The 12,010-nt window shown below is 56.4% G+C and overlaps 6 protein-coding genes across 6 annotated transcripts; 4 read left to right on the top strand and 2 right to left on the bottom strand.

Annotated features, from left to right (window-relative positions):
- Window positions 1–19: 19 nt before the first annotated feature.
- Window positions 20–1,276, bottom strand: K437DRAFT_271620 (uncharacterized protein). Its single transcript, XM_013390775.1, has 2 exons — window positions 666–1,276; window positions 20–586 (listed from the first exon to the last, which is right to left on the bottom strand). The coding sequence occupies exons 1-2, from the start codon at window positions 1,253–1,255 to the stop codon at window positions 520–522; spliced, it is 657 nt and encodes a 218-aa protein (XP_013246229.1). The 5' UTR covers window positions 1,256–1,276; the 3' UTR covers window positions 20–519.
- A 1,381-nt stretch (window positions 1,277–2,657) lies between these two features.
- Window positions 2,658–3,435, top strand: K437DRAFT_265757 (uncharacterized protein; the record flags this gene model as incomplete). The annotated part of the gene is made up of 3 exons (XM_013390774.1): window positions 2,658–2,834; window positions 3,023–3,044; window positions 3,116–3,435. 3 exons carry the CDS (start codon window positions 2,658–2,660, stop codon window positions 3,433–3,435), a joined length of 519 nt encoding a protein of 172 aa, XP_013246228.1.
- Window positions 3,159–5,250, bottom strand: K437DRAFT_253083 (Metallo-hydrolase/oxidoreductase). The gene is made up of 2 exons (XM_013390773.1): window positions 4,719–5,250; window positions 3,159–4,660 (listed from the first exon to the last, which is right to left on the bottom strand). The coding sequence occupies exons 1-2, from the start codon at window positions 5,213–5,215 to the stop codon at window positions 3,556–3,558; spliced, it is 1,602 nt and encodes a 533-aa protein (XP_013246227.1). The 5' UTR covers window positions 5,216–5,250; the 3' UTR covers window positions 3,159–3,555.
- A 220-nt stretch (window positions 5,251–5,470) lies between these two features.
- Window positions 5,471–7,104, top strand: K437DRAFT_253081 (pyridoxal kinase). The gene is made up of 4 exons (XM_013390772.1): window positions 5,471–5,690; window positions 5,773–5,961; window positions 6,028–6,232; window positions 6,300–7,104. The coding sequence occupies exons 1-4, from the start codon at window positions 5,621–5,623 to the stop codon at window positions 7,084–7,086; spliced, it is 1,251 nt and encodes a 416-aa protein (XP_013246226.1). The 5' UTR covers window positions 5,471–5,620; the 3' UTR covers window positions 7,087–7,104.
- Window positions 7,105–9,430: 2,326 nt separating this feature from the next.
- Window positions 9,431–11,238, top strand: K437DRAFT_277144 (PLP-dependent transferase; the record flags this gene model as incomplete). The annotated part of the gene is made up of 5 exons (XM_013390771.1): window positions 9,431–9,570; window positions 9,654–10,240; window positions 10,336–10,435; window positions 10,538–11,083; window positions 11,142–11,238. 5 exons carry the CDS (start codon window positions 9,431–9,433, stop codon window positions 11,236–11,238), a joined length of 1,470 nt encoding a protein of 489 aa, XP_013246225.1.
- K437DRAFT_69737 (uncharacterized protein) lies at window positions 11,237–11,841 on the top strand. The gene has a single exon (XM_013390770.1). The coding sequence runs from the start codon at window positions 11,326–11,328 to the stop codon at window positions 11,626–11,628; it is 303 nt and encodes a 100-aa protein (XP_013246224.1). The 5' UTR covers window positions 11,237–11,325; the 3' UTR covers window positions 11,629–11,841.
- The last annotated feature ends 169 nt before the right edge of the window (window positions 11,842–12,010 follow it).

Genomic DNA, 12,010 nt, shown 5'->3' with positions numbered 1-12,010 from the left:
ACAACATGTCTATGCTTTTCCTCATGCACGTCCATCTGGTTGAAACCAAATGAATGACCATTCCCATTTTGTATTATTGTGCTTATACGTACGAACACACGTTCCTATCTCTTTCGCACTGACGCGCCAGTAAGTGAAGCCAAACGCCGTGCGATGTGCCCATTAGCCGTCAGGCGGCCGCGCTCGTCGAGAATGATCGCACTCGCTCTGACTGGGGCAGCGAAAAAAAACTGTCGCACCTGTCGCACTTTTCTCGGCGTGACAGCGTCGGTCAAGGGAACGTGGGCAATGGCTTGCCTAGCAGTGTTGGAAGGCGCCAGCTTGCTGACATGCTGGCCAGTGCGTTAACTACGTAGCCGTGTACGGTGTGCGGGGCGAGGGATGTGGCGTACCCATCGACGACAGTTAACCGTAAATAGAGCGCTTACGCAATCGCGCAATAGTGCAGCAATATCAATGTATACCCCATGCTGTCCAGGAGCCCTCCATGTGAGGCGGGTGAAGATGTCACAGTGGCCTCTATGAAGTATCCATGTCACTCGGTGTTGGAAATGCAGATCGGGCGACAAAGCTCGCCTCTAGCTCTCTGCACATAGAAGGGAAAAGAGCGATCGCCTACCATCAGCAACATGGGAATTGTCCCCGGGCCAAGTCTTTTCGCTTACTTTTGGCGTATTTCCTGCTTCTCAAGCATTTCTATGACCTCCCTCTGCCTCTTCAGGCTTAACCCACCACCGGATAGCTGTTCAACAGCGAGGCGTGCATTGCTGAGGGTCTCTCGCAGTATCTGTGCTTCGCGCACGATCTTTTTTTGTAGCTCTGTAGGCCGTGCCACCGAGCGCTTGACCGTCTGCTGGAACGCATAGTCGTCCCAGGTATTGGTCATCTCCTCCTCCGACGTCGCACCAAGCACGAAAGACGGAAGGGATGAGGTGCTTTGCTGCCCGGGTGGGGCTGGTGCAGTAGCCGACGCGAGTGCCAGACCAGGTAATGTTTGGGCTGGAGCGGCACCAGAAGTCTCCGTATCTGGCTGTGCGAGACTATTTACGTCCTTTGAAGCCTCGATGATAAGTGTCATAAGCTCGTGTATGCGTGGAAGAAGGGTTGGGAAGAGGTCTGGATCGAAGATGGAGAGCTGATCGAGAGTCGAGGACAACTCGCCGGCGGTAGGGGCAGCGTGGCCATTCGCGGTGTTGCAAGACTCCATTACGAGGCAAAGTGCTGTGTGGAGTTGCTCGGATCGAGCTGCTCGCATTCGTGGCCCTTCCTGTCGAGCTATGGGCCTGCTGGAAGGCAAACCCCAACATGTTGTAAGCCGCCTTTACATCGTACACTGCTGCATTGTGGCACTGAGATGTATATCATGAGGATGCTTACATAAGCGGCCCGAAAGTCTCCATTCAACAGGCAGTGTGGAATGGTGCTGTAATTTCAACCGGCGCCGTGATGCCAAAGCTTAGGGGGCTCGAGGTGTGAGCGAGCATATTGAAGTTGATGAATTCAATAGTCCAAGGACGTGGTGGTCACAACTCGCTCTTCCAGTCTCGTTTCCTGATCCAGACAAACCGCACTCGCCATCACGAAATTGACGTCTTCGCCAAACCGTGCATCTTCCTCCTCCAATCGGCGCAATGGCATCCGAAAGCTCGCTTTGTTGTGCCGCCATGTGCGAGTCAATATGGATGTCATTTTGCATAACCAGTGCGTTCATCTGTCGATCGGGCACTTGCTAGGTGTCAACCACAGCAGACTATGCTGATTCAGTATTCGTTGATCCTTCGTTTCCTCCTCATCCCGTTATTCACGACCCTTTTTCACCCCTCCTGCATCTCATTTCGCATCTGTATCGCTGGTTCTGATCTTACCCGACTCCCCTCGACGCCCTGTGCGCAATGTGTTTCCGAAAGACCATTGGGGTACCGATGGTGTACGCTGCTGTAACTGTCGATGTGGCTGCGGCTGGGACGCAGACTACAATGAGCCAGCGCCAGGCTCAAAACCCCAAGATTCGGCCGGACAAAAGGAGACGAGCGAGAAGCAGTCCTATCCAGCAACAGAGCAGATGCGAGTGCCCAAACCCGAATCTGCTGGCTCTGAGCTAGTGGTGGAAGTGGCGCAAAAGGGTTCCCCAGCGTCTGCAGACTTCAAACCAAAGTCAGCGACATAGCGGCACCTGGCGCTTTCTATACCACAGGGCGAGTGATCGACGCTGCATGAACAGTATCATTGGCTTCGCATTTGTATCATCAGAGTTTGCATACATCACATGCTAAAATGAGATTTGCAAATTCGGGGCTGTGCCCGACATGTTGGTGGTCTGCGTGTCCTCATATGAATGCGCATACCCCGTAGAAAGTGTGAGCATAATTTCGACTTGCATTCACTGATGAGGACGAGCTGGATCTTGTTGGCAAAGCTGATGTTGAGGAGAGATCTGGACTAGAATTTGTGTAAACCCCCGCACGCGGCTGCGCGCTGTGTTGCGGTTGGCGTTTGACCTTCAATCACCAAGGTCCATTGCAAGGAGTACCACGACTTTGCACCATATTCTCCAGAATAAGCGTGCATGTTACATGACATCTGCATCTAACGGCCATCCAGACCAGGCCGCGAGCTCTTTCAGTTACTTACTGGGCAATTTCAGCGCATACTTCATCATGGCGGTGAGTTGGTTCTCCTCGCGCGCATACGGCAAGCCCGTTTGGGATCCAGGTTCGCGCGAAGAGCGTGTCGAGAGCGACATTCTAAGAGGACATGGAAACCCTGCCTCCAGCCAGCGATGCTCAGAGGTCTCTGAGACTGCTGCGATGATATCATCATTAGCTGCTCACCTGGTACGCCCATGTGGCTCAATAGCTGCCGGGGCTGTAGCGCTGCCTTGGCTTTCCAAAGCTGCTCTTCATCAGCGCGGCTCCCAGGGCCCTCTGGGGAATCTCCAAAAAGAGGGACTCCTAGAAGACATGCGTGGTAGCGCACAATACTGACTTCTGATGACTTATGCTCCATTATTTGTCTACGTCAGTCCGGGTTTGGCTTCAACGGAGGTGAGTGCAGCGTTCACTTGCTCGGGATTGCTACATTGCTAAATCCCGACCCTTTCCCGCCCGCACTCTAGGCCGCTCGCGGTGCTTCACATTTTGGCAAGAGTTCCAAAAATGCTATGCGAATGCCGACTCGCCATCCGACTGCGTCGCCCAAAAGGATGACTACATGGAATGCCTGCATCACGGGAAAGAGATCGCACGAGGAAAGCAGCTGCAGGAACACTACCTGGCGCGGCAAGCGAAGGAGGCAAAAGAGGCGCGCACCGAAGGCGAGCTCAGAGCGACTGGAGGCATCCTCAGCCTTGGCATCATCGGGCGCGAGAACGATATGAAGGCGCAGGAGAAGGGGCAGCAAGACCAGCGCAACGGCAATGCGCAAGCGGGGAATTGAGCTTTGTTAGATAAGACCGCAGGCATAAGTCCACAGGCTTTGGTACTCAAGGTATTTTCATCTTCCTCATGACGAGAGCCGCAAAGACCAAGCATCAAAATGCGCAGAGGCCAAAAACTGCTATTCCATTCGCAAGTGCATTTCGATATGCTGACCAGCATTCAGCGCGACAAATGTCAGCTTCCCAGTGTTGGAATCGTCCTGCTTTGCGGTCGAATTTCCCTTTGTCTGCTGCGCGGGCAATGTGCGAGCAAAGTCTATGTCCCACTCTTTGCATGCTTTGCGCAGCTTGCGCAAGCTCTGCTGAGCTTCGGTCACGTCCGCGATAAAAGTACCCCAGTGGATTGCTAGCGCGACCGACTGCGCCGCACTTGTGCTAGTACCCGGTTGGGTCGGCTTCTGCATGAGATCGAATACCCTGACCGCATCCCTCGGCGTCATGTGGTTCGCAGCGGTGAGGCGCTCGTCCAACCCCGACGGAAAAGGCGACCAGCCGCCATGGAGGGCATATGGGAATGGATCGTAAGATTTAAGAAAGGACAGCGTTGCGCCAACGGATATGGGCAGCAAGCTAAGATGGGGTGCGCCGAGTTTGCGAGAGATGTCGGCAAAGGCGGGGCAGCAAGGATAGAGGGTGGCATTTGGCGCGCTTGTGGACGGTTTCGCGATGGTGCGTGGGGCATCAGAGTAGATGACTGATCGAGCGTCTGCTGCCGCAGGTGGCGAGCTGTGGGCAGTTGAATATGGTGGTGATGGGTCGTGGAATTGAAAGCCAGTGTCACCGGCAAAGAAGGCGCGAAAGACGCCAACTTCGGACGAGAGGCTCAGGTACCAGCTGCTCCATAATGTTGTGTTGGCATCTATACCGACTCTCCCTGATCCATGCTGAGCGGGCGTGCAGATAATCCTAAGCTCTGCCGGCCCTCCCACCTGCCCTGACGACGGAATGGACACACGACATTCGTCCCACCAATCAAAGTCTTCCACATCCGACGCCGTCAGACCGTCGATGCCGGAGCTGCGCAAAAACCAGTTCTTGTTCCCCAGCGGTGCAAGGAAGCGGACGTGACCCTTGTTTAGCTCCCAGATATGTGCGAGTGTCGTGAGGTCTAAGTGGTCATAATGAGAATGTGAGATTAAGACAAAGTCGATTGGCGGCAGAGCGGCAGCGGTGACTGGTGATGGAAACATGCGCATCGGCCCAAAGTACTGCGTCGGCGAGCATCTGTACGTTCCAGGAATGTAAGAGCAGGTCTCGCTTATGCAATGGAGTGCGCGCTAACCTCGAAGAAAAGATGGGATCGAATAGCACACGGACCGGGTCGCCATCAGGGGTTGGCAATTCGAGCAGCGTGCCTGCATGTCCTAGCCAGGTGGCCCGTACCGCAGAATTGTCATGGCTGGACTGGATCTCTTCGATGATCTGTACGTCTATCTCCAAGTCAGGATCAGGGAAGCCGGCACCCTCTGTCTGTCTTGTGTTGTCACGGTCGTTAACAGGCTCATTTTCCACCGTATCAGCCCATTGCAGACCACCCCAAATCTGCCAGACATTCGGCTTGACCGCGCTCGCCCAAGGGTTTCGAAAGCCTGTCCGGATCAGCGCAGGGTTCCCGTGCTCCGGCGTTGGTGCCCAGTGCGGCATCGACGGCACCCACGAAGACTCGGGGGTAGCCACAGTTACATGGTGTTCCGGGGGTGTCTCGTACACTTGGTGCTCGAACGTCGCCTGCAAGCGCTCCTTCAGGACGAGAGGTTCGGGTTCCTCGCGGCTGGACATGCTGGGTGACTGCTCGATGGAATACGCAGGGCTCGAGTAGGGGGATACAGTCGATGACATGCGGTGCAAGCCAGATAGCTTGCTCCGCATAAATAGCCCAATCAAACAAGCATATTACTAGCACGTGTGGCGGGTGCAGCGTGCACTTCACGTAATGATTGTCGAGCCTTCTCTCGGCCGAGTGGCCCACATGACTCAGTTTTGTTTCCACGTCTCATCTCTCACTAGCCAGCTATCTCTACTCCATGTCACATGGGCTTTACGAAGGCCGGAATACGAAGGAATAAGGGCACTTGACGCAGACCGGACCGCGCCGCGAACCCAAGCTCGCTCCGAAGGTAACCATTTACCGTCCCTTCCCTGCAAGTTATTTCTGCCTTGTCACAGCGAAGCGATCGCGAAAGTATGGCTGCGAATCAGCCCGAGGCAACGAGGCTTTTGAGCATCCAGAGTCATGTTGTGTGCGGCTATGTTGGTAAGTCTTGCTCGTGCTCTTCCTCCTGTAATGGTCTCTAGGCTGATACCTGTGCGAACATGTTCGCCTTTTGGGATTGGAGGTAACCGATCCGCAACGTTTCCCCTGCAGCTGCTGGGCTGGGAGGTCGATGTAATCAACACTGTGCAGTTCTCGAATCATACCGGCTTTGGGCGATGGGGCGGAATGCGCTTCGACGAGAAGCACATCGACGATCTTGTTGGTGGACTAGATAAGAATGGATTACTACGGTATGCCAGAGTATTAACAGGTGAGACTGTTCTGTTCGTTGTCTGCGGCCTTGATCCTTGCGTTGAGCTGAAGGGATATCCCCCAGGCTACATTCCGTCGCCAAACGCCCTCTTGTCCGTCCAACGGGCAGTCAAGCGACTACGGCAGCTCAACCCATCTCTGATCTATGTTTTGGACCCAGTCATGGGGGACATCGGCCGTGGTATGTACGTCAACCCTGATGTGCTGCCGATCTATAAGAGCATGCTACCGCTGTCGAGCATTATCACCCCGAACCAATTCGAAGCAGAGTAAGTGCTTCTGCTTTCCGATGCTACAAGGTCACTTGATTTGACGAATATCCCTTCCTATTGGCAGGATCCTCACTGACAAAAAGATCACCAGCTTGGACACGCTCCTGGCGGTGCTGCAGACGTTGCACGTACAACACCGTGTCCCGCACGTACTCATCACGTCCGTCGAGCTGCCGGACGAAGACCTGCATAAACAGGGTATTGCACGCACGCAGCCCGATGGCTCGCCACTGATGCTCCTCGTCGGCTCAAGCGTACAGCAAACGCTGTGCACTGCCGTTGCAGAAGCGCGACCTTGGTACATTCAATTCCCCGAAGTAGAAGGGTACTTTTCTGGCGTCGGTGACCTCTTTGCAGCCATGATTGTTGGCCGCTATATGCGACCTGCTGAAGCGCAGTCGGCTGCTTCATCTGCATTTTCATCACAACCTGCCTCGCCGGCGCCGCAGCCGGCGCCGTCGGCGACATCGTCCGACGCTGCTACCCCGCCTGCATTCCTGCGGACACCATCCGCGATGCTGGATGAGGTACACTCGGCTCCTACACCGCTATCGCGTGCCGCTGAGCTTGCCATTGCAAGCGTACAAGCGGTGCTGGCGAAGACGTCCGAGGCGATCGCAAAGGTGCCGCCGATGCCTACGCGCCAGGAATGGGAGGCGAGCAGGGCCGCGACAGCCGATGGTCCTACTACCCTAGACGAAGGCACAGAGGAGGCGAGGGAAAAGGCTTGGGAGGTGCAGAAAAAGGTGGAGATATTTCGACGGCGCGAGCTAAAGATTGTGCAGAGCCAAAAGCAGATCGACCAGCCAATTGTACGGTACAAGGCACGATGGCTTCTGCCTAATGCTTAGAGGAGTATGAAACAATCAATTATGTAGATGGCGAGCGCGCTACGCTCGTGGTCACAGACAGCCCTGCAGGTGTCCATCACACGCTGAACAATGGGTGATGAGACCTCTGCTCCCGCAGGCGGCTGCTTTCAGCGCAGGCAGCCATTAAATACTCTGCGAGATGGTGCGTTTCGCCCCAGAGTTATTGGCCAGTCGCTGCTTGCTCCCGCTTTGCACCCGAAGGCCACTCGAATGCTCAAAAGTGAAGGTCGCTGTTAACTTGACTCATCAACCAATCTGAAACCCAGCTTGAACCTCGCATGGGGTCCGACAGCGCCAAATGATATTTCAAGTTCACTCTAGGGCTGTGGGGCGATGTTGAATCACGGCGGTAATGCGCGTGGCGCGGTGCCGACGTGTTGTACGTGCCGGCGCCAGGATGGTCGAGACCAGATGTACTGTCCCATTTGCACTTGCCCCACTACGGCTTTGGGTGCACCTTTTGCGAAGGATTTGCAGGTGCTGACTCTTGGGGGCAGGGCCTACGGAACGTGGACTGCACAGTGTTCAGACTGACTGACTGGCGCCTGATGAGAGGCACTTTGTCGAGGCGCGCAGTGGAGCACTTAGGGAAGGGCACTCACTGGAGCGAGATATGCAGTGCAGTCAGCATTTCCATTCCCTCGGTTGGATCAGGCGGCGCCTCCATCACCGCTTCGCGGGACTGCGGGGGGTTGGGGCCAAGAGGCCAAAATCGTCTTTCTGTCGATGCTAATGAGACTACAATGACTCCACCAGGCTTGTGAACCGCGTGAGTGAGGACATATCGGAGCGATCTTGCTGCCGGACCCAGCCTCACCACGCCTTCCATTCGTGTGGTACTGGTCGCCTGTCCGGGACGGTCCCCATGGGTAAAGCTAAGTGAAGTAACGGTCGCTATCTGCCTTTCATTTTGCTCCTGATCTCTCCTTTGTAGCTTTTCCCGACGTTGCCTCGCATTTTCATAGACGCTCAGAGCGGCAGAGACACTGTCAGACTACAAGAGTACCCTACATAGACCGCACGGCGACTTCCCCAGTACTGTATCTGATTCGCAATCAGACGCGCTGTGTACGAGGGGCTGATAGTCATACGGAGGTTACACAAGCCGAAAATGAACGTTGCCGAGCCCTACGATTTGCTTCATGCAGTACCTTCAGGCGCGCAATCACAGCGGGATCTGCGCTGAGTTGCCGCGCCCCGGAAGGGAGCTTGCCAGCGAGAACCGGGATTTGGTGGGTAGTTGCATGCACCACTAGAGCTGCCGCGATGTGAATTGCGAAGGGTATCCATGTTCCAACCATCCTCCTTCCTAGTCAGATTGCTTTCGTCATCATGCATTCGGGTGCTGTATCAGGGAGTGCCTTGCAGTGCCTCCACCGATCAGGGCCCGACCAGCAGCCTCCAGGTTGTGCTGAGGAGCCGGCGGCACGACGCGACGCGGAACGGCTGATGACGGCAACTCACTCTGACCGAGGCCGGAGTCCGAGGTTCAATCTTCAAGCGAGCGACTGTCCCGTCAAAAGTGGACATCGCGCACGTGGCCACAGCAAATATTAGTTCAATGTCGGCACGAAACAAACAGCGCTCCAACGCCCCCCAACCGTCCGCGGCTTCCCACGTTGCAATCCACATGTTTTGCAAGTTGTAACGGTCTTTTCCCTCGATCTCCTTTTGGAGCCTCCCAGCGAGCTCATCAGAACGCCAACTCTACATCTCGTGCTGTGAGGCCCGCGAGATCCTTGACAGTAGTCATTCCCCAGGCAACGTCTACCGCGCACACCTCCTCAGGCAACGAGGCCACAGAGGCCAGAAAAGTAGACCCGCGGCAGGTGCTGTGTCACTACGTCATATACCAAAGTGTCTCATCCTCTTCGTCACCGCTTTTCTCAAGGTCTACACCCTCCCCGTCGTTCGTAACACAGCGCTTCAAGCGGGTCAATAGTCTTGGCCAAACAAAGCGTCGCTCTGGACTCGGGGAGTGCATGCGGGTTCGTGACTCTGGCTGCAGGGCGAGCTGGGCCCAGTGCTGATGGACGCCGTCATGCTGGAACCGCCGATGTATAAATGCTATTGAAGAGCCTGACATTCATTTTCGCTTGCCTTGTACTTTGTGTCTGCATGTACCCCAGCTCCCCTCCCCCGAATCTTACAGTGACTCTGGCAGTCCATCTTCAAGCGCCGAGTAATCTCCCACACAGCTATTCAGCAAACTTCACTCTTTAGGTTGCGATCCACATCAGCAAGCGCAGCTTCGTAGAAGCAGGCCATGATGGATCATCTCCAGAACCTCGCCGAGAAAATCGGCCTGCAGTCCCCGACCCCAATGACGCGCACCTTTACTCATGAAGCAGAGTCGGAGGCCCACCAGATTTTCCGTGCCTTTCCCGGCCATGGCGACAAAAGCAAGAAGACAGAGCCTCACATTGTGCCAGGAATCGAGCACCCTGGCAGTACCGGTGTCATGTGAGCTACTCGGCCGGAGCTGGGCCCAAGCGCTCCACATACTGACGATTCTTGCTCTCCTTACCACCGTCGTCTCCTTGCAGCTACGTGATGGACCGTGCGATGGCAAACGGCTTCCATTACTGCGCCAAGGACTGGTCCAACTTTGGCCAAGGCGCACCGGAGGTCGGGCAGATCCCCGGTGCGTCCGCCAAACCGCTGACGATCGACCTGGCCGCAATGGGTGAGGGGGTGCACGAGTATGCGCCGACGACGGGCGTGCCAGCGCTACGCGAAGCGGTCGCAAGGTACTACAACCAAACATACAGGCAGGGAAAGAAGAGCCAGTACACGGCGGAAAACGTCTGCATTGTCCCCGGCGGCCGTGCGGGACTCAGTCGTGTGGCGAGCATCATCGGTCAGGTCATGTGTGGCTACCAGCTGCCGGATTACACAGCGTACGAGAACCTGCTCGGCGTATTCAAGTCTCTCGTTCCGATCCCGACTCAGCTGAGCGAGGAGGACCACTACAAGCTGTCAATCGACGACTTGCGCAAGGAGATCCGCAACCGCGGCCTCTCCGCCGTTGTCCTCTCCAACCCGCGCAACCCGACCGGGCAGAGCATCCAGGACGAGGAGCTGCAACAGTTGGTGCAGATCGCCAAGTCGATGAGGGTCTCGATGATCCTCGGTGCGTCAGACGGTTGCTTGTGCAAGCACTATCGCAGGGAGGAGCTCGACGCTGACATGTACACGCACCGCTTTTTGCTTCATCACCACATGCAGACGAATTCTACTCGTGGTACGCTCACGAGGGGCCACTCGGAAAGGCCGTGTCCGCTGCCGAGTTTGTTGAGGATTGCGAAAATGATCCTATTATTCTGATGTGAGTGTGCCGTTCGATTCAAGCATCACAGTCCCGTCGTTCTCGAATGCTTTGAACATACCTTTTGGGTGCACGCGGCTAACATGACGCCCGTGCGTGCAGTGACGGCCTGACCAAGAACTGGCGCTGCCCGGGCTGGCGCTGTTGCTGGGTGGTGGGGCCGACAGATCTGGTGCGCGCACTGGCCGAAGCGGGAAGCTTCCTGGACGGCGGGGCGAACCACCCGCTGCAGCTGGCAGCGATCCCGATGCTGGACCCGGAGCGGTGCCTGCAGGACCGGATCGCGCTGCAGAAGCACTTCCGCATGAAGCGGGACCACGTGCTGAAGCGCCTGGAGGAGATGGGCCTGCCGGTGCTGGTCAAGCCTCAGGCGACCTTCTACATCTGGCTCAACGTCGGTAAGCTGCCGCACCCGCTGAACAGCGGGATGGTGTTCTTCGAGGAGCTGCTCAAGGAGAAGGTGATCGTCACGCCAGGCCTGTTCTTCGACCTGAACCCGAGCCACCGGCGCAACATCATCGACTCGCCGTGCGAGCCGTTCGTCCGCCTCAGCTTTGGCCCCCCGCTGGAGGAGCTCGACCGCGGACTCGACGGCATTGCGCGCGTGCTGAACAAGGGGAGGGCCGCGAGCGCGCCGATGGGTAGGGGGTACAGCAGGGCGACCGGCTTGATGCGCTGTGCCACACTGCCTCTTCCCCATCTACAGGCCTGACGTACGCGATCGCTGCACGCAGTGTGCGGGGTGCTGCGGGTCCAGCTCAGGCTCGGGCTGCTGCGCTGCCAGGGGAGAGTATTCATTTTGACTTGCTTGGCACACGTGTATTTTCTCTGGATGGAACATGCATCGCTGAAATGATCGACTGCGCTTCAGAGAGGCCTCTGATGTATGCATGACACGCCGTGCCAAACAGCGCCCTGTGTGGATGTGTATGCGGGGCCCTGGGTACCGTAGTAGGCACTACATGCGGAGAACCGCTCGCTTTACACTGGCTGGACACGCAAGGATGGTTACATGGCCCCTCCCCCCCGTCGGCGACACGTCTGCCAGCTGTTCCCGGCTCGGTGCGTCCCCCATGGACATGGGCCGCTGCCGCCGCTGGGGATCGAGGGCCGTGCGTGCATGTAGGTATACTCGTACATATATGAGCATCATCGAGCTGTCTGGCTGTCCCTTGTGGTGGTGGTGCATATAGGAGCGTACATATGGGAGAGAGGGGGGCATACACATAAGCGGCTGTTTCAACTTTCCAGGTGGCACACGAGACGGTCAACTGTCAAGGTAGCGTTAGCGTCGACGCTTTTGCGGCACAAGGACGAGCGCCGGTGAGGCGATGAGAGGATTTTGGCGACCCAAGATGCACACCTTTGTCGTCCTTGCGCTGACCACTGGCTGGCCATCGTCCTTGCCATGCCGAGTGTTGCTGCGTTTGAAAGGGCGACGAGGGGAGGGAGGGGGTTTTCTCCGTGCTGGTCTGGCCAGTACTTGGATGAACCAACGACTAGAGGACAGTAAGCAGGACTACCAATGATGATCACCAGCCAACCTGGAGAGCGACAGCCAGTCGTCGGAAATGA

The sequence above is a fragment of the Tilletiaria anomala genome (genome assembly GCF_000711695.1).
Source record: "Tilletiaria anomala UBC 951 chromosome Unknown K437scaffold_2, whole genome shotgun sequence".
Lineage (NCBI taxonomy): Eukaryota > Fungi > Basidiomycota > Exobasidiomycetes > Georgefischeriales > Tilletiariaceae > Tilletiaria > Tilletiaria anomala.
Note: the sequence above shows the minus strand (reverse complement) of the source record. Positions and strands in the feature narration are given on the sequence as shown.